Source organism: Denticeps clupeoides, chromosome 19, assembly GCF_900700375.1.
Source record: "Denticeps clupeoides chromosome 19, fDenClu1.1, whole genome shotgun sequence".
NCBI classification, from domain to species: domain Eukaryota; kingdom Metazoa; phylum Chordata; class Actinopteri; order Clupeiformes; family Denticipitidae; genus Denticeps; species Denticeps clupeoides.
This window is the reverse complement of record NC_041725.1, coordinates 13,427,819-13,454,419: the sequence shown is the minus strand read 5'-3', so window position 1 is coordinate 13,454,419 and position 26,601 is coordinate 13,427,819. Positions and strand designations below refer to the sequence as shown.

The 26,601-nt window shown below is 43.5% G+C and overlaps 2 protein-coding genes across 3 annotated transcripts in view; one reads left to right on the top strand and one right to left on the bottom strand.

Moving 5' to 3' along the window:
* c4 (complement component 4) overlaps positions 1–6,251 on the top strand; it is a 12,552-nt gene extending 6,301 nt beyond the window's left edge. The window contains exons 19-41 of the mRNA XM_028962114.1: positions 9–79; positions 160–299; positions 463–666; positions 746–797; positions 869–949; positions 1,113–1,316; positions 1,395–1,470; positions 1,650–1,806; positions 1,939–2,043; positions 2,125–2,308; positions 2,453–2,655; positions 2,722–2,877; positions 2,969–3,028; positions 3,126–3,219; positions 3,601–3,787; positions 3,896–3,983; positions 4,063–4,137; positions 4,213–4,315; positions 4,652–4,741; positions 4,983–5,075; positions 5,170–5,253; positions 5,327–5,471; positions 5,558–6,251. Of these exons, the coding sequence (XP_028817947.1) occupies positions 9–79; positions 160–299; positions 463–666; positions 746–797; positions 869–949; positions 1,113–1,316; positions 1,395–1,470; positions 1,650–1,806; positions 1,939–2,043; positions 2,125–2,308; positions 2,453–2,655; positions 2,722–2,877; positions 2,969–3,028; positions 3,126–3,219; positions 3,601–3,787; positions 3,896–3,983; positions 4,063–4,137; positions 4,213–4,315; positions 4,652–4,741; positions 4,983–5,075; positions 5,170–5,253; positions 5,327–5,471; positions 5,558–5,699 (2,794 nt within the window). The 3' untranslated portion in view covers positions 5,700–6,251. The remainder of the gene's footprint in view (positions 1–8; positions 80–159; positions 300–462; positions 667–745; positions 798–868; positions 950–1,112; positions 1,317–1,394; positions 1,471–1,649; positions 1,807–1,938; positions 2,044–2,124; positions 2,309–2,452; positions 2,656–2,721; positions 2,878–2,968; positions 3,029–3,125; positions 3,220–3,600; positions 3,788–3,895; positions 3,984–4,062; positions 4,138–4,212; positions 4,316–4,651; positions 4,742–4,982; positions 5,076–5,169; positions 5,254–5,326; positions 5,472–5,557) is intronic.
* LOC114769259 (tripartite motif-containing protein 3-like) lies at positions 5,776–26,601 on the bottom strand. 2 transcript variants are annotated; one of them, XM_028962120.1, is made up of 13 exons: positions 26,436–26,601; positions 14,198–14,380; positions 12,984–13,224; positions 12,583–12,734; positions 12,226–12,406; positions 10,412–11,147; positions 9,930–10,033; positions 9,613–9,780; positions 9,336–9,504; positions 9,064–9,123; positions 8,565–8,635; positions 8,249–8,389; positions 5,776–8,137 (listed from the first exon to the last, which is right to left on the bottom strand). In XM_028962120.1, the coding sequence occupies exons 2-13, from the start codon at positions 14,341–14,343 to the stop codon at positions 7,985–7,987; spliced, it is 2,322 nt and encodes a 773-aa protein (XP_028817953.1). In that variant the 5' UTR covers positions 14,344–14,380; positions 26,436–26,601; the 3' UTR covers positions 5,776–7,984. The 2 variants fall into 2 exon arrangements, with proteins under 2 accessions (XP_028817953.1, XP_028817954.1); XM_028962121.1 differs by lacking the exon at positions 26,436–26,601 and adding an exon at positions 16,949–17,327.

Sequence of the window (26,601 nt, the reverse complement as noted above, 5' to 3'; positions counted from 1 at the left end):
ATTTCCAGACAAAATGTAGTTGTTCCTGACTCCATAACAACCTGGGAGGTCCAAGCAGTTGGGGTCTCTCCAACGAAAGGTGAGACACTCTCTCTCTCTATCCCTCTCTCTGTATTTTCTCATGTTGCCCTAAAAACATTAACACTGTTGAGCTCCCAGGGTTCTGTGTGGCGGAGCCACAGCAGCTGAACATTTTACAGGACTTCTTTGTGGCTGTAAAGCTGCCGTACTCAGTGAAAAGGAATGAACAGCTTGAGATCAAAGTGGTTGTTCACAACTACAAGAATGAGAATTTGGAGGTAAACATTGTCAACTCAATTAATAAATCAATTCCTATATACTTGGGTATATTTTTTGTTGTTATTGTTAATTTGTTTAAATTTTGGTTTATTTGGTAAAATCTACATCTCAGTCTGACTGTGCACATATTATTATGCCTATCTATGATTTGCATGTTTGCAGGTTAGTGTGGTGATGGACAAGTCAGAAGGCCTATGCAGTGCAGGGGAGGATCGGGTCACACAGAAGGTTACAGTTCCAGCCCAGTCGGCCGAAGCAGTGTACTTCACTGTAGTGCCCCTGATCATTGGTACCATTCCCATCAACATCTTTGCCTATGCATCGCAAAACATCGCTGATCGCATAAAGAAAGAGCTCAGAGTGGAGGTCTGGCATGAAGACACTACAACATTAATGCTCTCATGCTTTAATTTCCTAATTGTCATGTCGTCTTCTGTATTGTCAGGGAGAGGGGGAAGTGACCTCAATTCACAAGGAATATAACATCAATTTAAAGGGTACAGTTTTTTTTCCTGGATCTTAGTTGCTTGGGTTTGGTGGAAACGGTAACATTTCCTTTTTTAAACAGTGGACAATTGGACATTAGGCATCCCAACCCTCCCAGACATGGTGCCTGGAGAGCGTCCAGATACATACTTAAGCATTCGAGGTCAGTTGAGACCATTCTGATAAGAATACTCATTGTTAAACATATGTTGGGGTCTTCAGGTCAAAATGTTCAAGTCCTATAGTCCTATACAATCAAATCAAATTTGCTTTGAATGAGCTTAGTACTTGCATGATGATGCTGTATTAATACTACAATGCGATAGGTGGTGTGATGGGCGAGTCTGTGGTCAACTGCCTGAATCTGGAGGGCATAAATAACCTCATCCAGCTGCCCACGGGCTGTGCCGAGCAGACCATGGTGACGATGTCTCCCGCCATACATGCCATGAGGTTCCTGGACGCTACTAACCTGTGGATTGAGCTGAAGGCCGAACTCAGGGATGAGGCCAAAGAAATGATCCAGAATGGTCTCTCGAATTTCCTATTAGATCTATTGTAAAGTGTAATGAGATACTGGACATATATGTTCTTTGTTGTAACTGCAGGTTACAACAGGATCCTCACATTTAAGAAGCAAGATGGCTCTTATGGAGCTTTCCTTAAGACGCCCAGCAGTGTCTGGTAACTCCAAACATTTTTTATAATGTTTTACTTTATTACTCTTCCTACTAAACCTGGGCTCATAAAATGGTGAGAGCTGTAAAGGTCAAGTTTTCCCCTCATCATTCATCAGTGAATCTCTTACTGTGGAACCTTGTCTTGTGCTGAGTTAGGTATTAAAATGCATTATGGGTTCACAGGCTTACCGCATTTATCGCCAAAGAGCTGACCTCATCCAGGAGGATTATAAAGGTGGAAGAGTCTTACATAAAAGAATCCATCTCCTTCCTCGTGTCCAAGCAACTGCCCAGTGGGTCCTTTGAGGACCCCAATCCTCTATATGACAGAGAGATGAAAGTAAGGCCCTTAAAGGAACTTATATTTCAACAAATAGCAAATTTTCCCATCAGAAGGACCAAACTCTGTATTCTACAAGAATACTCTGTGAATGAATCTTGATTTTTTTTCTCACCTATCATGATACTTTAGGGTGGAATTGGAAAATCTGATGGGGATGTGCCACTGACAGCTTTCATACTGGTGACAATGAAACATTCCTTGCCATTGTACGGACTGGGGGATACCACCATGCTGGTAATGCAACGTCAGACTTAACTGTCTAGGGGAGTCATGTGCCAGATTCATCTTGCTTTATTGATCTTAATTCTGTAACAGATGCAAGCTATTGAAAAGGCCAGAAGCTACTTGGAGCAGAAGCTTGATTCGCTGGAGAAGCCCTATGATTTGGCAATCACGGCCTACGCCCTCTCACTGACTGGACCCAAGAGTACAGTGGCCCTTCGGGCGCAGAAAAAACTCAGGGAGTTGGCCATATGTGACAACAGTAAGAATTTTGACAGTAAGTATTTTTAAACCAACACCAGGGGGCACCATATGCAAACTTGAACCATGTAAATCAGTGGTTGCAACCCAAACGGGGGTCTAATTATATTATTGTATATTATGTACTAATGTTCAGATTCATTAATATTTTCATTTGTAGCTACAGAAACAGACCCTTGTCACTGGGAGAAAAGGGGTCAGACAGAACGTGACCCTAAGCTTCAGGCGGATTCTCTCTCTGTGGAGACCACGGCTTATGCCCTGCTCCAGACTCTGTCCGAGGGGGACATGAAGACCGGCAAGCGCATTGTCATGTGGTTGACAAAGCAGCGCAAATTTGGGGGCGGTTTCCAGTCCACCCAGGTATTCCAGTGATCACAATATTCCTTTTCCTTAAAGGTTTGCATCATTTGCCTAACTATGTCACAGGACACGGTGGTGGCCCTTGAAGCTCTGACCGAATACAGCATAAAAAACAGCATGATGGACGATCTGGACTTGACAGTGGAACTGTGTTTTACAAATGGCCAAAAGAAAGAGGTCACAATCACCAAACACAACGCACTCACCCAAGACGCCATTAAGGTACAAATCATTAATAAAGTTCATTAATAAAGTCCATTAGTATTATTGATTTGTATAACAGAATAAAAAAGTATGTACTAATGTCACACAGATTACAGAAACAAGAAGCATCGCAGTCAACCTTCGTGGAACTGGGGAGGGGACTTTATCGGTAGGTGACTGACACTTCCGAGCAGAACGTCCTGGTTATTTTTTGGTTTTGTATTATTTTATAGGTGACATAACAAAATAATCATTGTCTTCAACAGCTCGTGCAAAATTACAGGAGCCTGAAGAAGCCTGACCTATACTGCAACTACTTTTCCTTAAAGGTCACATTAGAGGGTGAACTGGCATACCTCGGTGAGCCAGTGGCAAGAATTTCTCTTGCATTTCTACACAATAATTGAAAGTCACACAGGACATTCTTGAACACAATACACATAAAATGAAATTATAGGGAAGGGTGGTAGTAGCCTAGTGGGTAAGACACTCGCCTTTAAACCAGAAGGCCACAAAGTCACAGGTTCAAACCCCTCTTACTAGCATTGTGTCCCTGAGCAAGATACTTGACCCTGATTGTCTAAAGGGGGGACTGTCCTTGATTATAAGTGGCTCAGGATAAGAGTGTCTGATAAATGCGGAAATTTGCACCTTTCCTGCTATAAAGTGAATCCATGGCTGTACTCTGAGGGTTTTAACAATGACCAGCTCTCTGAAGAAATCGGTTGTGATGGGTTGCAGAAAATGCGGACACCGATGAAAGCTTCGACGATTACTACAACTATGAGGACGGGGAAGGGGATGGGGACGTGCATAAAGACGAGGCGATGACCCCAGTGGAGTGGTTCGATTTGCGCAGCCGCAGGAAGCGACAGGCGCCAGAGGAGCAGGCCAGAGAGGATTTACTGGTCTACACTGTGTGTCTGGGGTGAGCCCATTCCTCTCTCAGAATGCCTCTCAGCCAATCACAGTGCAAGATTTAAATCTTTACTGATTTTGTTGAGAGTGCATTTGTATGCGTGCATTTCTTCTACAGAATGAAGAATGGCACGTCCAAGGGAATGGTCATAGTAGACATCACACTCTTGAGCGGACTGGAGCCGAATATTCAAGACCTGGAAGTGGTAGGCTGATTTCTCACACATCGACCGGCGTTGGAAATATCCTTAGAACACGTTACACAACTTTGTTGTTCACTTCTAGAATGTGAAGGGCACCGAAAAGTACATTGACCACTACGATGTTGGACTGAATAAAGTCTACCTCTACTTCCGCGAGGTGAGATGTTAGCTGAACGTTTTTCACGATACACTAAAACGTCTCGTGGCCTGACGTGTGACTTGATTGTCACAGATCTCGAGCGAAGAGCAGTGTCTTCAGTTCAGAGCTAAGCAGATTGTCCCGATCGGACTTGTGCAGCCAGCAGCTGCTGTTATCTATGACTACTACAATCCAGGTAGGCCTGTTCACCCAGTGGTGGCCTAGCAGGTAAGGAAGCAGACTGGCAACCGAAGGGTAGCGGGTTCGAATCCCGTACTGCCAAGGTGCCACTGAGGTCCCCTTCAGCAAGGTACCGTACTGCTCCCCGGGCGCCTTTCACGGCTGCCCACTGCTTACCAAGGCGGTGGGTTAAAAGCAGAGGACACATTTTGTGCCGTGCTTGCCGTGTGTCGCAAACACTTTTTACTTTCACCTTGAAGCCTGCACCTGTTACTCGGACAATCGTCTTCATGAGCGCTTGCAGCCAGATCCATTTTGTAGCTGTAACGTCCTGCTTCGCTTGACCTTTCAGAAAGGAGGTGTGGCATGTTCTACAGCGCGCCTCAGAAGAGCAGGATGCTCACCAAACTCTGCCAGGGTGACGTGTGTTCTTGTGCTGAGGGTGGGTACCTGTCACTCGCAGTGCATTATTCATCAATGTTGCTGGAGACAGTTGATGTCCCGACCATTGTATCATCAATGATATCTCAGTTGTAGATTTGCTTTGCTTTTTGATTGGGATTATTCCTGGATTATTCCAGGCACCTTACTTTCATTCCATTTTACATATTCCCAAAGGAGCAGCTTTTTGTGCGTGTCTGTGCATGTCTGTAATGTTAAAATAGTATTTTGATATTTTTCAGGTTTATGTCCTAAAATAAGGGTCACGTTTAGTTTAAATATGAAAGAAAACACTCGCAGTGACTTTGCATGTTTCTACCCAGTTGTTGATTTTGGTGAGTTATTTTATGTTCCTCTCAAATAATTGCTTGGAAGAACTATTCAAGAACACCCTAAAATGGAAAATGTGATCTCTGATGTCATCAACAGTCTACGTTATCACGGTTCTCAGTGAGAGCGAGGACGGGGTTTTCAAATTTTACACAACGCGGATGAACAAAGTTTTGCTGGCAGGTGAGTCTGAGGGTTGAGTTTTTGAAAAGGCTGCATGTCGGGCTTCATAATCATAATCTCCTTCATAATGAAGGTAAAGAGGAAGGCATTACGCACGGTGCCACGCGGGAGATGATCGTGCGGAAATCGTGCAGCGACCTGGACCTGAAGCCGAACGGGGAGTATCTGTTCATGGGGAAAAACGAGGCCGTCCTGACCACGCCTGATGCCAACAGGAAGTGTGTTTCGAATCCTCTCTGTCTGCACATTTAAAATATATGTATATATAAACCCGCCACACCCACACGTGAATTCTCCTCCTCAGTTTCAGATACATCCTGAACAACAACGTGTGGCTGGAGCTGATACCAGAGGAGAGACGGTGCAGGGCGACTAAAAGCCGCGCGGCGTGCGAAATGCTCCAAAACTTCCTCGGGCAGTTCGAGCTCAACAAGTGTACCTTCTGAGCCCAACACGAGGAGCAGTGTAGTCGGTTATTGCTTTTTTTTTCTAATTTTTTGGGAAAAAAACACATACGCGGCCTTTAACCATGTGCTTTTATTACCAGTGCATATTCATGGGTGGGGGGGTCATCAGCATGGTCATGTGGCAGGGTAACACATTCGGGTTCTGAGGGAGGATTGGCAAAACATAAATTGGCGGATTTTTTCATTCAATGGCTGGAGTTTTGTACATTGGTGGATTAAAATAACAGGCACAGAATTAAACATGAATAAACGAATAAAAGATTCCGCTCAGCTAATACAACCATAGCGGTGAAATGACTGTAAACACTGGGGCGACATGACAAGCCAAAACTCATAGACAGAAGGCATACATAAAATCTGTTGTACTATTCAGTATTGTTACACCCCATAATACTCACTGTGCTGTAATACATGTTATGTTTGCATATGAAAATGAGTTACATGTGGAGCTTGGAATTTTGGCTAGTTTAGGCTAGTCTCCACATATTTTAACACCGGACAAATGAAACAATAAAACATTTCAAACATTCACTTTCCAATGGTGTGAATATTTCAATACCAAAAATCTATGTTTTTGCTTGGCACTCAAATTCAAAAAAGGTACTTTATTTGTCAGAAAAGTAGGCGTGGTTAGAAAAGAATGAAATGGTCTTTAAATTTGCTATGCAGATTTTCTGTTGGTACATTGAGATGCTCTTTTCACAAGAAAATGGCTGAAATGGATGGATGTGTAACAGGAGGTTATTTTAGAAGACAGCCATTCGTTATCTTGTCATAATGACAAGGAAAACAACACAAATAACTCATTGGTTAGGTTTTGATGATGTCTTTAATAATGATGAAATCATTAGATGCATGGCCTTTTAGGGCTTCCATGCAAAATGTCTACATTTTGTTCATTTTGCTTGAACCAGACTTTCACGTCTTGCTGTGACATTTGGCAACTTCATACCTTTTTTTCAGAAGAAATACAATTACCGTTTCTGGAGTTGATCGCTACACAACTGTACATTAATTATGTGCTGTACAACAAGAAGCCATTAAATTAATTACTCTGTCCTGTAAGCCAGTTTCTTGGTAAAATGAGTCATGTCCGTGGTTCTACCTTTCGAGAACTGCACAATTTGTCTTTATAAAATGAAATAAATTAAACATTTTTAAAAACTGTTTTTTGTAACAGATTTTTCGTTATAGAGCTAAAAAAAAAAAATTGTGCTGTGCTTGTCTGCAATAAATACAACAGGCGCTTCTCACCAGACAAAGTGCAGCTGGACGAAAAAGCTGGGGATGACAAGCTGGAAAAGCTGAGATTAATGGGAGAAAAGCTGTGGATATCTATTCAATTTACACAATATACAAATGCACACACCTATGAAACAAGTCAATGCACAGATGGCGTACTGTGGTGAGAGAAGGTCTCCACATTGTTCTCATGCGAAATATCGTCTGCTATTCTTAGACACCCATTAGTGGTCAAGCCGACGTCATTTATAACACTGCGCACTATATGGACCTTTGCACATCCTTGCACAATTTTTAACAACTCAACTGCCCACAGGCAAATCTGATTTTCGCCGAAAATGATGAGCTGTCAGCCCAGCAGTTATCTATAAATATGCCTGCACACAGCAGCCATTTTGTTTTTTTGTTAAAAATTATGGTAAGAATGGTGTTGTGATACCTAAATCAATAGTTTTCCGATGTTAATGCTGGTTTCATTAACACTGAAACATCAAATGATGAATTCCAGGTTATTTCTGTGCTTCTCAACGTACGAGACATGCTACCGTGGGATTCCTAAATCCGCTAGGAGTTATGGGAGAACATGATATCTTCCATTCTAAGGTAACTCTCAATTTACAATGCACTATTAGAGCTATAGTACAAAGCTGATCGATGGAATGCAAAGCAATTGTTTCTCTCACGGCAGCAAAATTCTTGGTTTGTGGACGGATCAGGGTTTTTTCTACGTTGCATGCACTCAAGCCGTCAGGAAATAGGTCAAAGACTCAAGCGCCACTGACCAGTGTAAGACACACTGACTTCCTACCACAGCTTTTATATGTTAAAACCCCATGTAAGACTGTACTTGAACATTGTTAGTGTTTCCTCTAGTTGCAAATCACTGCAATAACAGACATTATGAACGGAACCATAAATATGTGCAAATTAAAATGGCAGATACAGGAAGGCCCTGTATAGTACATTACTGTGTCCTTGTTCAGTGCTCATTGTGGCTGGCCTCTGCAAAGACTTCGCTAAAGCTACTGCAGGTAGCGGTAGACCTTGAAGCAGTGGTTTCCAGAGTCGGCGACCGCTACATGTCCATCTGACGTAAGGGCCAATCCCTGGGGTCCATACAAGGGGTCCGCAGATGTGTTAATGTAGGACAGGAATGAGCCTGAGCTGTCAAACACCTGCACAAAAGGGGTAAAGATACTAAACTTCAGCCAACTATTTAAAATATCTCCAAAAATCGAGACCATCAAAGACAAAGACTACTTTAGCCTATAAATATAGCAGCCAACCTGTATTCGGCTGTTTCCCCAGTCGGCAACAATGATGTTACCATTGGCGTCCACAGCGACGCCAGTGGGGGCGTTGAACTGTCCGTTCCCCTCTCCATGAGAGCCGAACTTAAACAGGAACTCACCGTCAGCGCTGTACACCTACAGGAAATGAGTGGATGAGTCATCCAATGTCAGGAAAAGGACCTTTCTTCCTCCGAACCCGCACAACAGGATACAGCCCACAGGGTTCCGCCGGGCAAAGCGAGCAGTGAATGAACGTTCCACAGGAAGGCAGGCAGTTTAACAAAAACCCTTCAGGAACATGAAAACGCACCTTGACGGAATGGTTGTGAAAATCTGTCACAATGATTTCATTCTTGTTGTTTACTGCGACAAAGTGTGGACCTGTTGGTTAAAAAAAAAAAGATGTTGGGAGGAGAAAGGAAGGGAAGAGGAAGACCAATTTCTCTTACATGCACAACATACACAACTATATACATATTAAACACATATTTACATTGAAATTATCTTTATTTAGAGTTTGAATTGCAAAAACTATTTCCAATAAAACTAGTATAAAAAGAAATAATTGTGTAAGAAATTAAATGACAAACTATAGGGTGGTAGTAGCCTACTGGGTAACACACTCGCCCATGAACCAGAAGACCCAGGTTCAAATCCCGCTTACTACCATTGTGTCCCTGAGCAAGACACTTAACCCTAAGTTACTCCAGGTGGACTGTCCCTGTAACTACTGATTGTATGTCGCTCTGCAGCATCTGATAAATGCTGTAAATGTATTTAAATGTAAGAAAGAAAGAAAATATACTTACTGAACACCGGACCAGATTTACTAAGCTTTTGCTCCAGTGCATTGTTAAGTCCACTTTTCTCTAAAAAAGAAAAAAGAAATATCAAACATCAGACATACACACCACCAAACTCCACACAAAGAGCAGTCAGGCTGAACTCAAACCATCATCCTTATTTTTACAAGATGTTCAGAAATGTTCAGCATCCTGGCTCCATAGAAGCACAAACTTCTATCAATACACTCTTCAGACATATTTATTATAGTGTGGTCGTTGGTCCACAGGACAGGTACCTGCGAACTGCCGGTCTGATGTTCCTTTTGCACCAAATTTGGTGACCAGCTTGCCGTTGGATTGGAAAATGAACACGCAACAGGCCTTGTTGTCCACGGTGATGATGTGTCCGTTCTTGTCTACAGCCACTCCTTTAGGTCCCATCAGTCGGCCGGCACCTATTTTGTTCTACAAAGTCCCATGAAAAAAAGTCATTTTAAATGTTTTATCAAAAGGGCACGTGACAAGAATGGTAGTGAAAGACGTCTTGGTGTGACTGGCCTCACTGACCCCTACCTTGAATTTCCCGTCAGAGGAGAAAATGCTGACCCAGCGATTGTCATAATCAGCCACAATAATGTCACCGTTCATGTCCACCGTGACTCCGGTGGGTCGCTGCAGCTGTCCAGGGGAACGACCCCTGACCCCAAACCTCAGCTTAAACTGTCCATCATTGGAGAACACCTGAAAGTCACGGATGATGTAAATGAGGACGAAACGGCCAGTTTAATTTGTTTACCCCCCATGACACATGTAATTGCAACATTAATACAACACTACTGACTGCAGTGTGGATAGTGCTGATTCCAGGAGTGTAAAAGGTACATCCTGACCTGTATGCACTGGTTATTGCTGTCAGCCACCACAATTCGGCCATTGCTGGAGGTAGAAATCCCTTGCAAGTTGGTGAACTCTCCCTTCTCACGACCCCGGGTCCCTGACAAAAAAACATTAATAAACATAATCTGATCAGAAAACTGTCTGTTAGTGCTCTTGGTTATAAACAGGGAGCAATCTGCTAATCTTCTGACACCGGCCTATTCCAGGATTAGGTTACAACACGCAGTGAAATGCATCCTGAACCGCTCTGCTTTTGGCTGTGCATGGTAAAAGATATTCAATTTGTAAAATAAATAAAACAGAATAAAAGGAGAATAAGGCTAGTAAGCAATTACAAATGAAGCATGCTAAAATTTAAGCAAATATTTATATTCAAGGAAAACATAGATTTGTTACTGTAGTAACTAAGATAAAGTCAGCTAGAGTCTGATAAATGAAAAGCAAGAATATGATAGCTACAATTGAATGTACTCACCCACTCGGTAGATTAGCTCATCCTCTATGGGATTTTCCTTCTTTTTGGTGGTGCTGTACATGCTGGACGGCCTCCGCACCGCCTTCTGCCTAACATGGCCTCCACCTCCACCGCTTGGTGACTTCACCCGTCGCTTGACATCATCAGGTGACTGAGGCACATCCGAGGCCTTGACAGCACGCAGCCGGAATGGGCTTCCTCGGATGGGCTGGGTGTAGAGGAGGAGCTGGAAGGAGAACTCCCCCTCGGACCGCATGGTGTACCCCACCTCATATGTGCCATTCTTGTTGTCCACCACCTCCACTTCTGTGTGGGTGGAGCCATCAGTAGCCAGGATGCAGCCTTGGAGGTGGGCGTTGCCTGTACGCACAAGCTCACCCGCCTTGTCCTTGGTTGTCACGGTGACAGTACTATGTTGGCCCACCAGAGCATGGCGGAGACCCTCGCCCGCTGCCACGCTGGTGTGCCCAACGGCATTGGTGGTGAGGAGAACCCCCATGTTCTGGATGGAGCGCCGTAACCCCTCAGTCTCCACCTGGCAGTCCAAATGGCCGTTCTCATGCGGGCGTTCAGGGAAGTCGTGGCGCGCCAGGGCACCCACCCGCTCGCCCATCTGCTTCTGCACCAGCAGAACCTCAGTGGGGCTCCCATGGGAAAGGGCCTGCTCAGTAAAACTGCAGCTGCTGAGGATGTTCTCCTTCCCTTGCAGCAGAGTGGACAACTGGGCCTGCAGCACCTGAGAGACAGATTTATTAAAAATGTGGTGAAAAAATACGTCACTGTGGGGTCAACATTTCAACAAACGACTAACATTTACAAAATTCATCCACAAATAAAGTTGCTGATAACCGCTCACAGGTCAGATTTTAGTTAACATGTTCTAAGTACATGTCAACCAGTCACTAATTAGGGTGGTAGTAGCCTAGTGGGTAACACACTCATCTATGAACCAGAAGACCCAGGTTCAAATCCCACTTACTACCATTGTGTCCCTGAGCAAGACACTTAACCTTAAGTTGCTCCAGGGGGGGACTGTCCCTGTAACTACTGATTGTAAGTCTCTCTGGATAAGGGCGTCTGATAAATGCTGTAAATGTAATTGCACCCACAGAAATAATTACTACCCACAGTCCCCTTGCAGCAACATAATGCTACATTGAAAAAAAGTGAACACTGGCTAAACTTAAAAAAAAAAGAAGCAATCTGTCACACCTAATATTTTAGCATTGTCTTAATGTAAATAAACCAATCAAACCTGCTGTAACCTGTGTAGCTACAGTTGCTGTTTGTTTAATGTGTTTTTTTTTTTCTCATTACAGTAGTTAAAAAAATCGTTTTTTACTTTACTATAATGCTACTGACAGCAGGTTTGTTTGGATTATTCACATTACTACAATATCCATGCTAAAATATTAGGTGTGACAGACTGATGAGGTTTTTTTTATGTTTAGCCAGTGTTCACTTTTTTCAGTGTATGTGGCTTTTCTTAGGGTGACAGTAAGCAGGATTTGGACTGGTGCCTTGATGGGTAATGCAGCTGACAAACAGATTTGCAGTAGAGTTATGATTATAGGCAAACATGGATACATTGCTGTAATTAATTTAAACTGACCACTACTATATTCTGCATTGCACGGGTTATTGCACTTTCTCAGCTCAGCAAAATGTGAAATGCCCCAGGCTTCACTGCTTAATCCAGAAATACACTTGTACCCAGGCTGATATTGCATTTGGTCAGGAAAACTGGCTGCAGCATTTCCGAAGCAGACTGCAGCACATCTGCACAAGGCGAGAGAAGCATCCCACCCACCAACCTTCTGCTTGGCAGTGCAGATGTTCTCCAGGTCTGTGATGAGGGTGTTCTTGCGCTGGTTCAGTGCTCGCTCCAGGTCCTCGAACGTGCTGCTGATCTCGGTCACCGCCTCGTTCTTCCTGTCTGTCAGCTGCTTGGAGATCTCGTTCACCTGGTCGATGGCTGCTGTCAGCTGGGGAAGCCTGTACATTAACAATAAAATCAGCAGAGAGAAAGTTAGTGAGAAAGTTAGGGTTAATATCAGGGTTAAAATGGTGGTTTCAAATTAAGAGTAATAACATTTAACAGTCATTACTGTATAAGACATTTTGAGAAACATTGAAATTTCAGATGCCTGAGGTGACCCATGCAACCATACCTGTTGCGAATAGCATCCAGTTGGTTCTTCAGGGCGGACTTGTGCTGCTCCAGGACGTCACGGAGAGGGACGGTTACGTGCTCCCTGTGCTCCCCCTCGGTGCACTCCAGGCACATTGCTGTCTCGCATGACTCGCAGTAAAACTCCATCACCTGCAGGTGGAGCATGAGAGTCAACGTGAGCCACACGCCTTAATGCCAGGCAGTGATCACTGGAAAAGAATGAATGTGGATATCTGGCTGTTTTTAAATATATCACTGTAAATATATAACCTTATAATGCCTGTGCAGTATACTACCTTCCTAGATCTTATTGTATTTAATCATTGTTGTTTGCATATTTAACTGCACAGAGGACACTGTAAGCCACCAAGGAGCCACACAGAAGGACAGGGTAGGTACCTTCCCCTCATGGTTGGGGCAGGAGAGGGGCTGACAGGCCGCAGCAGCACTGACGGACTCCAGGACACTGCAGGCCTCTGGACGGGCACAGTCTGGGTCGCGCTGTAGCACCTCCATCAGGTTGGTGATGAAGAAGTTGTTCTGCAGGGCAGCCACGCCTTTCTCGGGCAGGATGGAGGTCTGCCGGCACACGGGGCATGACAGCGTCAGCGACTGAGGTGGGATGTAGTTCTGCAAGCATCTGCAGAGAGAAAAGGAGCAGATCACAGGATTATTGGAGGAATATTTCCTCCGTTTTACCAAACACCTACAGTGACCAAGCCTGGTTATTTGGACCAAAATTGGTCCAAATAACCTGGCATGGTCTGCTATATAATTTACTTGGATGTGTCTGATTATGTCCATTGTTAGTCATAAGACTTCTTGGTAAGCTGCACCGATCCTTGACCTGTGGGTGGTACTTACAGTTTGTTATCGATGATGAAGCCTCAACTCTTTTTTTTGGCTTCATTCAAATTTTAATTTACATATAAGTATTGACAGTATAGTAATTAAATACGAGCAAGACTCATTAAGGCTCATCTGCATTCCATTAATGAAATAATCATTTTAACAATAAATGTGACAGCACGGCGTCTCATCCGAAAAAAAAAACAGCTACTGAACATTATGAGTCTGGGACCCAGTTGCTGGGCCAGTAGGAAACTTTATGGCTTTAATAAAAGCATTGTGGTTAATGGACAGACAAAAAGGAGGGGGGAAGCATTCCAATCATGTGACACCATTGAGAGCGGTCGGGAATGCTGGAATTGCTGCTGACTGCCAACTGCCATCCCTGTGGGCCTGGCTGGGCGTTTTTTAGCATTGTGTCACGTTCAACACGCTCCCAGACGCAGAGGCAAGAGACGAATTCACCCCTGACCTGCCATCCCTGTTCCGCAAAGGCTTATTTTGGGTCAGGGTTGTTATCCTTAAAAGCTTCGCTGCCACATAAACTGCGGTGGTTGGACAGCCGTTGAGGAATAATGCAGCGTGACATATTTTTAAGTTAAAACCAAGTTAAACCACTGTCTGAAAGCCCCCGATAAAAAAAAACTAAACATCTGATGCGACTGCAGTGCGAATAAATAATTGATGCGGATACTGATATAAAAAAAAGTTAGTGCAGAAGCACTGAAAAATACATGAAAAGGAGAAATGATCCGGCGACGCACCTCTCACAGAACGTGTGCAGGCAGGGCAGAACTTTGGGGTTGTGGTAGTGGTCGAGGCAGATGCTGCAGACCAGAAACTGCTTGTCTATCTGCCGGACTACCGGGCTGGTGCTGCCGGTCTCGCGCTTCGCCATGGTGAGAGACATTCATGAGAGGAGGAGGGGTGCACAGACACGGCTCAGCCTGCAGAGAAAGACATATTTGTTCAGTGTGTGTGTGTCTGTGTGTGTGTGTGTGTGTGTGTGTGTGTGCAATAACTGAACAAAATTATAAATGCAACACTTTTGTTTTTTGCTCCCATTTTTCATGAGCTGAACTCATGTGCAAAAGACCCATTAGTCTCAAACATTCTTCACAACTCCGTCTAAATGTGTGTTAGTGAGCACTTCTGCTTTGCAGAGATAATCCATCCCACCTCACAGGTGTGGCATATCAAGGTGCTGCTTAGACAGCACGAATATTGCACAGGCGTGCCTTAGACCGCCACCAGCGAATATGAAGGCATTCATATTAAAACAGTCCAGGAACAAAAGGAGACAAAATATTAATACGATGGATAAGAAAATGTATTACTATAAAATATTCTGCGTAAAGACAACAAAAAACACATATATTTAAAATTTGCCGGTAAGATGCAAAAATGTAATATGAAGCAGCCATCAAAATTCATGCTCTACGTCACCTCTCCTTTGTAACATATGTCATCATTAACAAGATTTATTACTACAGCACTTTAGCTTTATTACTTTTCTTGTAACAAAGGATGGTTCTAGAGTCATTATTTGAGCGTCTCACTGAACTGAAGAGGGAGGTGAAGTGCAGGGCTCAGTATCACTGGGTCAAGAGGAGATTTATTGTTTGCCATGATTACATTCATCTCCCCATCTGTACATCTGTTGGACGGGGCGCAGATAAAGAGTGGATTAGGACCACGTTTTGGCAACCTTCTGTTCTCTCGTTCCTTTCCTGTCAGTTGATGCAGAGCGACTGCTCCTTTGCTTCCAGTGTTTTCTATGGTAACTGTACAAGCTTTCTGGTCTTGGTGGCTTTGTCTCTGAAGCTATGTTCATTTCTGCAGGGGAGAGGTAAAGATTGATGCCTGAGGCATATCTGTGTGACACCAGCCCTGTGCCAGCAGAAAGGTGGGGGTGTGTGTCTTATATTAGATGGAAGTCAGAGGGGAAAAAATAACGGAAATCTGCCTCCCATTACTCACTACTGTGCCCGTGCACAGGGCACCTCCGACTCCTTTCCGCTAGACCCCGACCTTTGTCTGTGGATCACTATGATAATCATTAAATGCATTTACATTTCATATTATCATTAATGCTGACTGAGGGGTGCATATGCAAGTGGGCCGCTGTCGGCAAAGATATTAAGTCATGTATGGCGGCAGGACCTTAAGCTATCTACAAATCATGAATTACAAGTGAACAGACAAGGGTGTGGACTCACATGTGTGTGTGTCCAGAGCCAATTGAAGTCCATGCAGATTTTGCGATATAATAATATATATTATAATACCGTTATTATACTTGCATAGTGCGTAATGATAATAGCAATACAATCAGATGTGCATTAAATATAATAAAACACATGCAAGTTACTTATTACACATGCATATTTCTGAAATATTATAGTAACACTGGCCACTCATACAGGAAGGCCCAGCATTCCCGTGCAATCTTATATCACTGACAGCTTCTGTCTGTGGACACCAACACCTGTTTCTTTTAAACAAAGCACTACCTTGCACTACCCCAGCAGCACCTGCTCTCAAGTATGCATAAGCCACTCATTCACTGTCTTAGGCCACACCCATATGCTGGCGTAGACTCCACAGGGAATTGTTTGGAGCGGCAAATCAATTCTCCAAACGGCTGATGCTTCACGTGCACCGTGCATCATCTGCTTTCAAAGAGCACAAACCTTAATAAGGTAATCCAACCTGGTACAACGATTAAAAACAGCTAAAATGTAAAATCAAATTGATTCTGCTTATGAAGACAGATATTTAATGACCTCTCCAAGACATCATTAGCCTTCCAGCTAGAAGTCATCATTAGCGAATTTCCTGAAATGCAGCCAGGAGGAAGGTAAGAGACCCAGGCAACAGCATCTGGGCGATTGCACGCCACGAACCATGAGAACAAGAGTCTCATTATGAGCTCTAGCTCACTTCTTAATGATGTGATCATTGTGCAATGGTATAATGCTGTAATGCTGCAAACAATGCATTTCCCAGATAAATGCACCAACCCAGTTCAGTACTTGTAATTGTACCTGGGGCTAAATTCCATGCACGTGTTAGCACACTGGGCCAATCAACATAATTCTAATTCTAAATGTAAGAAACATATGTCTTCAGTTGAAAATACAAACGCTTTCATTATTCTGTAATCACAATATTTGAAATAATCTCTCTTAATAAATTGGATTATCCTGTTCATTGTTGCACAGTCCAAAGTCTGCCAAAATAACACAGCAATGAATATAAGAGAATTACGACGCAGTTGTGTGGTAGCGGTTTCGCTCTTAAGGAGCTCACGTCAGGCTACTAATGGTTCTGCACAATGCGTGCATTGAACGCACAGGTCGAGGACAAGCGGCTTTGATGCAAAGTGACTGGGTTGAAACAATAAATGGCACAGGGCGCTGATCGCTGTGAGTAATCTCTGGCAATATGACCTGGACAAGCGCAATCCCGCCAGGCCGCGGAAACGGAGACGTGGAAAGGAAGTGCCGACTCACCCTCCATAGCAGCTCAGCCACGGCCACCTCCCCTATTTTCTCCTGGGTGTTGTTTTATACCCGGGGGTGGGGGGCTTATCCTTCGGCAGCAGATCCACAGTTGGTTCGGCCGACCGGTGCTATGCCCCCCTGCGCCTCAAGTTACAAACCATTTCCCTACCAGACCTCCCTTCCTCCAGCAGCAGGCGAATTATCGCTCTCCGAAAGCCAACGTGGCTTTAGCGTGCCCTTGGCTGGAATAACCAGCCCTCTGTTCTGGCCCTGCAGAGTTTCAGGCTGGAGGAGGAAAAAGAGGGAAGTCTTAAAATGGCAACTCCCAAAAAAATTCCTCCCTGTTCCTTCCCTCTGGCTTCCAGCTGGCTCGAGAGTAGACGCGGGGAGAGCGGGGAGAGGGTCGGAGCTCGCTGGGAGCACCACCTGTCCGCCGAGGCTCGTGGAAGACGGAGAGAAAGAGGGAGAGCGAGAGGGAGAGAGAGAGAGAGAGAGAGAGAGACGGAGACAGGGAGGCAGGGCAGGGCGTTTTTTCAGTCCCTTGCGGGCTGAGAAAAAAAAAAAACGTTCTGCATTAAAGACAGCTGCTCGTACGCTGCATTCACAGCAGCTCCGACAATGACTTTCTTTCCTAGATCTTGCGTTTTGGCACAGAGCTGTCTTTCATTCTTTCTCTCTCTCTCTCTCTCTCACACACACACACACAGCAGCAGCACTGTTTACCAAGGTGCACAGGATATGCTCCAGCTATGCTCCATGTTCAACTCACTCACAGCGCTCGCGAGGCCTAGAGGCTTTCTCAGGCCGCCTCATTGTTATTTCCTCAGCAGCCCCTCCCTGCAACCATGTAACCAAGAAACACGACAAATCCCTTTCACTTGGCCCCTCCCCTATGCAGCCTCCTGCACCTCTCCTTTCCTGCGCCTTTCATTGTCCCCCCCCCGCCCCGTGCACCAAATCCCCCTCCGAGCCTTCGCTGAATGGAGCAGCTGAGATCTGACATCACAAACCCGGGACGGATAAGCCCACGCCTGCAGCCTCCACCTCTACAAGCCTGCCCGTCTGTTTAAAGAGAGATGGAAAAGCAAGATATGCAAATCACAGACTTACAGACCGATTAGTCATAAAAAGGCCCAGACTGGTCACGTAATGCCGGTACTGTTGCCAGTAGATGTAGCCCAGGCGACACAAACGAAATGGCATCCATTCTGGAGGATTTTAAACACCGTATATCATTGGCATTGGCACAGCACAGCAGAAGGGCTTTCTTTCTTTCAACAGACACATATGCATGAAAAGAACCAAAAGAATGTGCAGCTGTCCACAGAGCTGCAAACTCACGTAGAAATGCACAGGAAAATATGTGCTCTTTTGGAATGGAGGGCATATTTCTGAAAAAGTCACATACACTCCTACACTACATTTTGGAACTTCTCACTGTCACGGTACCGGCGTAGGACCAGAACGTGAGCACGTGTTGGGAAAAACGAGAAACCCTGATGCGACTGGACGCAAGGAGGCAGGTAAGTTTTCCTCCGGTTTACATTTACATTTACAGCATTTATCAGACGCCCTTATCCAGAGTGACTTACAATCAGTAGTTACGGGGACAGTCTAACCCAATCTAGGGTTAGGTGTCTTGCTCAGGGACACAATGGTAGTAAGTGGGATTCGAACCCGGACCTTCTGGTTCATAGACGAGTGTGTTACCCAGTAGGCTACTACCACCCACGCCTCCTCCGGCGTGTGCCGGTATCCTCCGGCACAAGCCGCAACACCGCACAGATGTTGACGTTCGCGTTCTAGGTTGGATTGGGGGAGGGACAGGATGAGAGGGAAGAGTTGAGAGGTGAGGAGATGAACAGGATAAATCTTACGAGTTGAGTTGACGAATGCCAATTAATGACTGAGCAGCTGGCAGTGGCCATCTTGCCAATTTGTGGGAGTCACGTTACCTCATCTCCGTGTTGCTCCCAGCCACATGGATGGAATCATGTGACAGTCAACAGTTTCCATGCCTCAGGGCCACATTTTACTAGGCAGGTACTGAAAACGAAAAAGTGTACATCGTTTTGACAAAAGTTTGGAGCAGTGATGTATTGGGAATTTATTAGCAAGCTCATTTAAAAAAAAAAAAAGTTTTATCAATCCTGTTGGCAGAATGCCAGCCTAGCTATTGAACTGGTCAGAATATGCTGAGATATTTCAATAGTATTTTAATGTCGTAATATCTATACATAACACACTCAATGCATATGTATGCGTATTTAACCACAATCCATTTTTTTATTATCGCAAGAAGTCGCAATTCTCGACGGGAAGTTTATCTTACGGCCCTAAAAAATGTCAGCTATTGAAAGCCGACATTCAAAACCAAAATGTAATTTTGACAACTGTGTTTTTCACACATTAAAAGTTTGAACATTATTAATTTGAGTAGGTGGTAATATCGCCTTGTTTTTTTAACCGGAACAGTTTGTGGTGATTTATGGTCAGTGCTACCAAGCTAAATGCACCATGAATAAAAGCATTCTGAAGCTTTTCAATTCTTAATATCTGACTGAATAAAAGTTTCACTCCCTGGTGGCCATTGCAATTATTTCAGTTTCTAATTATTTGTACAGTAAAGTAAAAACATTAATTTAAAGAATAATGTACCAAAGCCAAATAAATATGCTTTGTGGTAAATGTCAGTTTAGGTTGTTCTCAAAACTTTCAGTACCACCAGTGTGCTAACAGACAACGGTCTGGAAATCCATGTGTTATAAAACAGGGATTTTCACACTGGACTAATTAGCTCAATGGCCTCCTGTGGTCAGTAGCTGTGTGAAATGTCTGTATCAGGTAGTCTGCCTGGCACAGAAACACACACACACACAGCCTTCGATAACCTATGAAGAAAGCGACTACATGCAGTTTTATCCCTGCTTTGCTCATGAGGGGGTCTGGCATCAGCCCATAATGGGCCAGTATGAGGTGAATATAATGCATTATGATTCATACATCATTTCTGAAGTACTTTCTTATTAAAAGACAAAAATAACCTGAATAAAAACTACAATTGATAATGAAATTAAATTGACAGTCACATTATGTCAAAGCTGAACAGAAAGGATCAATTTTACAACTACATTTACATTTACATTTACGGCATTTGGCAGACGCCCTTATCCAGAGCGACTTACAACGTGCTTTCAAGTTACCATCGATGAAGAGATCAATTCCGGTTCACTAGGACCCCAACTATGAATACATCTATTTAGTTCACTCTGTTGTAGATTCTGTACACAAAGTTCGACAACAAGAAAATTACAATTTAATCTAAGTATTCTTTAAAGAGGAAGGTCTTGAGCTGTCGTTTGAAGGTGCTCAGTGACTGAGCTGTTCTGACCTCGAGGGGAAGTTCATTCCACCACCGAGGGGCCAAGATGGAGAAAAGTCTGGATGAATGTTTTCCTTTTACCTTCAGAGATGGAGGGACCAGGCGAGCAGTACTGGAGGCTCGGAGTAAACGAGGTGCAGTGCGAGGTGTAATAAGGGCTGTGAGGTAGGATGGTGCTGCTCCATGTTTGGCTTTGTAGGCCAGCATCAGTATTTTGAACCTGATGCGTGCAGCTACTGGGAGCCAGTGAAGGGAACGTAGCAGAGGGGTGGTATGGGAGAATTTGGGGATTTGAACTCATTTCCCCTAATACTTCTGGGCCATGAATTTGCACCCTCCAGTTCATGCCTGTACTGTTGCAACTGCTCTACGATTTTAAACAGATTCTCCATCCACCCTACCATAGATCCCAACAAATCAATACAATGCTGTGTTATTGACGGGATGATGCTCAGAACAAATTTTTGCCACGTTTACATTTAAAAATCATTATGTGTGTTTTTTGCACTTTGCAATAGTGCCAACAGCTACTGTTGGCAACAAGAAAAACCTTTAATTAGTTTCACTACAGCCTGAAACATTTGCACACTACAAGCTATTTTAACCAGTGAGGATTGTATACTTGAATTCTCTGAAGGCTGAAAAAAAGCAATCTAAAAAACCTGCTCAAAGCTCTAAAGTAATTAAACACTCTGCTCAGGGTAACTGGGGTGCGTCGGTGGTTGTTATTGTTTAATTCCCAATTTCCTTCCTATGATTTCATTACTGATGCAGCTCAGAACGGTGCTTATTCTTTTGGAGGAACCCCACCGTCAGTGTGCATGTCGCACATGAACTGGAAAAGTCCAAGGTTGCATTTTCGGCCTGTCGTTGGTAATGGATGCCGTCTTCTATTCCTGAGAGAACGTCATGCCAAAACCCTCCATTGTGTGTTTAAAAGGCGTTGAGTGAGCAAAGCTGCGATAGATCCATCTCAAACTCCAGCCCAGATATCGATTGTGGTTTAATTCCTTTCTGCACGGCGTCCTTGAAGGGGGAATCTGTGGGGAGGTTTGCCTGAAAGGACTGTGTCACAGCAAAAATTGTTTTTTGGGAGTGCGGCGCTGTATGCGGCAATCAGATTTGGAGAGTTGTCAACGCCTCAGGAAGGAAGTAAAGGAGTTTGGGAGGTAAACGGCTCAATATCCCCGAATCCACCCGATATTTTATTTCAGAATTGCACTGTGGTAGTTTGCCATATCACCAAAGCCTTTGTGCTGTGGATCTGGGACATGTTTGCTGCCAAGTTATTCATGAAAAGAGAGGGCAAGAGCAGGTAATGGCCAGTAAAAAGGGCCGAGTCAGTCTATCAGTCTTTAAAAGGAAGTATCAAACAGTATGAACTGAAAATGTATGTGATTCAGCAGGGTCAAAAAAAGAAGCACTGCAAATCGCACCAGCAGAGGCCTGGAGACTCAAGACTCAGGTCAAGGTTAAAATGAAATACTGTAGAGGAAGTGGGCTAAGGCCAGACAGCTCGGAGAACAAAAACCCTCTCTGCTGCAATAAAAAGGAGCTGGAGATCTGACTTGGCTCATGCACTGTGGCCCTTCTGGGACTGTTGCTTTTGGACGTAGTGTAATTTACAGCAAAAGTTGTTAGATGAAAGATGCTTTCTAACCCTGCAGAAAGCCGGGTACGTGGCTTAAGCTCTACATACAGTCAGGGGACAAATTATTTGAACCCCTTCTGGAGTTTGCCCAGTAACAAAGAAATGATCAGTCTATAATTTTAACGGCAGGTTTACTTTAACAGTGAGAGACAACAAAAAATCCCAAATAATGCATTTTAAAATGAATTTGCATGAATGAAATAAATATGTGCATAAGAGATGTTTTCACCTGGAATTTAGCAGCATTTATTTTTTGTCACTGATGTTGTCCGCCTCTAAGCGGTTTCCAGCGGCCTCTATTCTCATGTAGTTTTGACCTCCAGGCTCAGCTGTTTCATAAGTTTTGTTTCATAACTTAAATCGTCTCAGATTTTTTTTTTCATTCATAATGATATTTTTCAAAATAAATAATTGATTTTTTTTTTTATTTTTAGTAACATATTTGTAGTAAATATTTAGACTTATGGCATTTATTCAGACTTTTGAATATGCAAAGTAAAAATAGCTGACACTTATCCATTGTGTCTGTACATATATTATATATATATTACCAGTCAAAAGCAAACACCTACTCTGTGGCAGCGACGAAGACTAAGATAGAGGCCAGCTTGAAGAATCGTATTTAGTTAATTATTTTTAGCTGGAGAAAGTGAAGTGTGTTTGATGAATTTATAAGTTGCCTCCTTTTACCTTCATGGCTGCTTTGTCCACTATTGTCTTCATAAAAGCCGCTACATGAGGTGCTTATTGGCAGTTTACATAACCACTGGCAGTTTACATAACCAAAAATTCACCTCCAGATTATCCTGTAGACCACATGAAACGGTTTCTGACTTGGGGGAACAGTGAATCCAAGTATGGGCCGAGATTATTAACTTTCTCTACATCCTCAGTCTGCAGCCAAGAAACGAAATAGTGAAAGACTCAGCACTTTGCAGTACCATTAGAGGAGTGTTAACTGACAACGCGCTTCGTACCTTTTGATTAATGTGCTTACCGTTTGATGATAAATCCAGGCCATTACTTTCTGATGCTCTTCTGTATGCAGGAAACTCTATTATATAAGGAATTGATTAAAAGAGTGACATTCCTTTTAAATGAACAGTTTGAAGGCATCCTCCTGATGTAATATATAATACTGTTGCCCTTTTAGAAATCAATAAGTAGCACGAATAATGCATATTTTTACCTCACTTAGGAGTAATTGAAGTGTTAAACGATCTGGAAAAAAGCCTGTCCCAAAACAAAGGAATAGTATGTTGCCCTCTGGTCACCCAGATGTCCCGGCCAACAGGAAGTCTTGGCCTCGGGTCAGCCTGTCCCACAGCAAACCAAATGGACACTGTTGGCTTCCTGTTGGTTTTTATTTGTCTGATTTTATAATAAAAACTGAATTATCTGTTTTTTGCTTCAGTAATTTGCAACACATATGTGTTGCAAATAATAATATAGCACATAATATTTGTCTTATCGAGGCAGATTGAATTGACAAAATGATAGCAATGCAAGTTAAGAATGTTTAAGAGGTATTTTAAGTCTTAAGCTGACTTCAATTTTCTTTCTAGGCTAAATTAAGAAAAAACACCAGAATCTTTGAAGGTTTGAGACGGTAGCCTAGAGGGTAACACATCAAACCTACTACCATTGTGTCCCTGAGCAAGACACTTAACGCTGAGTTTCTCCAGGGGGACCGTCCCTGTAACTACTGATTGTAAGTTGCTCCGGATAAGAGCATCTGATAAATGCTGTAGATGTAATGTATAAAAATGATGTACACTATACACGACTGAACTCTGTACAGCTGGCACTGTAATGCTGAGCAACTTTATAGGTTCACAAATTGTAGCTTAAGAGTCCCTGGAGCACAATAGGGTTAAGCATCTTTCCCAGGGGCACAATGGTAGGGCTGGCATTTATATGGTTTCAGCATAAGACTCTGTGGATTAGTTGGTTTTTCATTTCCAACAAGTTGCAAAAGCAGTGGTCAGTGCATAGCTGGATATTTCCTTGCCTGCACCCTGTCCACATGTCTGTAGTCTGAAAAAATGTGCTGCATATTGCAGGTTTCACAAAGGTCAGTAGATGTTGTACTCTCGTGTGCCACCCCACATGCCTGTCAGCTCTGACAGCTACATCTTCTCACACACACATACACTGCACAGCCATGGCGCATGTTTATTGATGGATGGTTCTGAAGCATTATGGCTATGAATGAATGTATTTTGCCTGCGCATGCCGACCAAAATGTTCAGTTTAAAAAGCTAAAAATGTGTTTTCAAGATGTTCCTGGAAGCATGTATACCAGCAGATCAATAAAGACTGCTTTCACCTAAATGCTTTTTTATTTTAGAGTCCAAATATGTAAGTGTTTTGAACTTGATGGAAGGAAAAATGATCTTTCACAGCATCTGCCCGACTGTCATTTTAAAGTCTAACCACTGTTTCCACTTTGGATGATATGTCAGATTTATTTGTCAGATTTGTGATGCCAGAAGAAGAACCAATCCAAGCTTTTAAAGAAATTCACATGAAAATCACGGTCATACCACCTAAAGATCTCCTCTGATCTCAGAAGCTACGCAAGATTGGCTCCAGGAATACCAGGCACTGTAAGCATTTACTGTAGGGCTGTGGCTGGCATAGTCGTTAAGGAAACAGACCTGTAATCAAAATGTTGTCGGTTCAAATCCCGAGGTGCCACTGAGCAAAGTACCGTCCCCACACACTGCTGCCTGGACGCCTGTCATGGCTGCCCACTGCTCACTAAAGGTGAATGCAGAGGACGCTTTTTTGTTTGCTGTGTATCACAATCACTTCACTTTTGTCACTTTTTTCACATGACTGGATTATGTAGAGTGGTGTAAGCATGGGTATGGGGTGGGGTATTCCCAGTTCAGTTTCTAATAAGGATTAGAGGATGATCCTATCATCAGTGAACATTCAGGGTGAGATACCCCTTCAAACGCAAACTGCCTAGTCTTTGCAGAGATCAGACTAGGTCACCACACTCACAGATGATCAAAGGGTTCTGAGATCACATTCACTCTTTAAAATGACAAGAGACATATCTCCCTGTGATAGAATACAGTAAATATTTCATCTCATGATGACATCAGTGTTCAACCATTCCACTTTAAAGGTAGTTACTACCGGCATTGGGGTTAAATATACAGAAATGACATACTGCGTTATTACATTCAGGATATATAGAAACATACAACACTGCACAGCCTACATGGATGGTTTCAAGACAACACTAGGTCAACATCTTTTTCTGACTACTACCTTCTTTGTTTCAGCTCATGGAATTGGTGGTCTTTTGGGCTGTCTGCATCAATGGTAGAGGCTTGGGGGGGTGCAATTGCCCACTTTCTTTTTAAAACTGAAATAGATTAGGTCCATCAAAGCTGTCTTTGCTGCATCAAAGTGGTCTTCAATCAGCTAGCCTGGCTCACAGCACCCAAGAAGAAATGTAATCTGTCTATATCCTTTGTGGTCCTTGGAGGGTGGTAGCCTAGTGGGTAACACACTCGCCTATGAACCAGAAGACCCAGGTTCAAATCCCACTTACTACCATTGTGTCCCTGAGAGCAAGACACTTAACCCTAAATTTCTCCAGGGGGGACTGTCCCCTGTAACTACTGACAGTAATTCGCTTTGGATAAGGGCATCTGATAAATGCTGTAAATGTAAATGTATGGTGTACTGTAGTGTTTACCACTGACACTGGAAGCACAAGTTCAGGTGAAGATGGCTGTTTGTTAACACAGACCCAGTAACTTCCAGCCCTGCAGACATTCCTCAAGGGTCGCTACACAGTCCCTAGTGCAAATGTGATCCAGGGTGGCAAAGTCACCTAAAATAGCTACCGGGTCAGACATACAGAAATCAGGATTCAGTACGTTTTCTGCATCTGACAATGACAAAATGTTCATTTAAACAAGACCATAAGCCATTTTTTAATAGTGAGGATGTAATAACACCAGTCAGCTGAAATAAGAGGTACCATAAAATGAATAAGAATTCTGGATTCTTCAGCTAGAAAACAGACCTATGCAGTGCACCATGCTGGTTCGCCAAACAGGTTCCCCAGTCCTCTAGAATAAGACGCCATGTCTTCATCAGCCCAGCCCGAGCACTGCAGCATGGAGGTGCCCATTTGATTTCACAATGGGCTGTATGAGGTATTAGCCCGGCTCAGAGGACAGCTGACTGTTTATCCTGAAGACAATGCTCAAGAACTGAGACAAAACAAAGGGACATATCAACGCCACCCATACTGCGTCCTTTTGCGCTGTTCCCTGCCTGAAGCGACAATAATCGAATGCGATAATCGCAGACCCCCGTGACACAGATAAAGCAATGAATTATTCATCCTCACTAATATCACACTGTACATAATGCACATGCAGCAGACTGGAGGAATCAGGCCACAACGAGAACCAGATTTAAAGGGAACTCACATGAGACTGGAGAGCTGCTATGGAGAAGAGTCAGGAACGCCTGCTCCACTGGCAGCGGCCCATTATAATGAAATCCAGACAGGAGATGTCAGAAAAGGGAGAAGGAGAGGGGTCTTCTGCTAAAGGAGGAGTGAGAAAGGGTCTGTGCTGCAAGCAAGTGGACAGA

Bases quoted from the DNA above. Each gene is read 5' to 3' on its own strand.
- LOC114769259 (XM_028962120.1), bottom strand. From the start codon at position 14,343: ATGTCTCTCACCATGGCGAAGCGCGAGACCGGCAGCACCAGCCCGGTA. The intron at 9,505-9,612 runs GTAGGGGTCAGT...GGGACTTTGTAG, and splicing joins CCTCTGACGGGAAATTCAAG to AACAAAATAGGTGCCGGCCG. The intron at 9,124-9,335 runs GTACCTGTCCTG...TTTCTTTTTTAG, and splicing joins ATCAGACCGGCAGTTCGCAG to AGAAAAGTGGACTTAACAAT.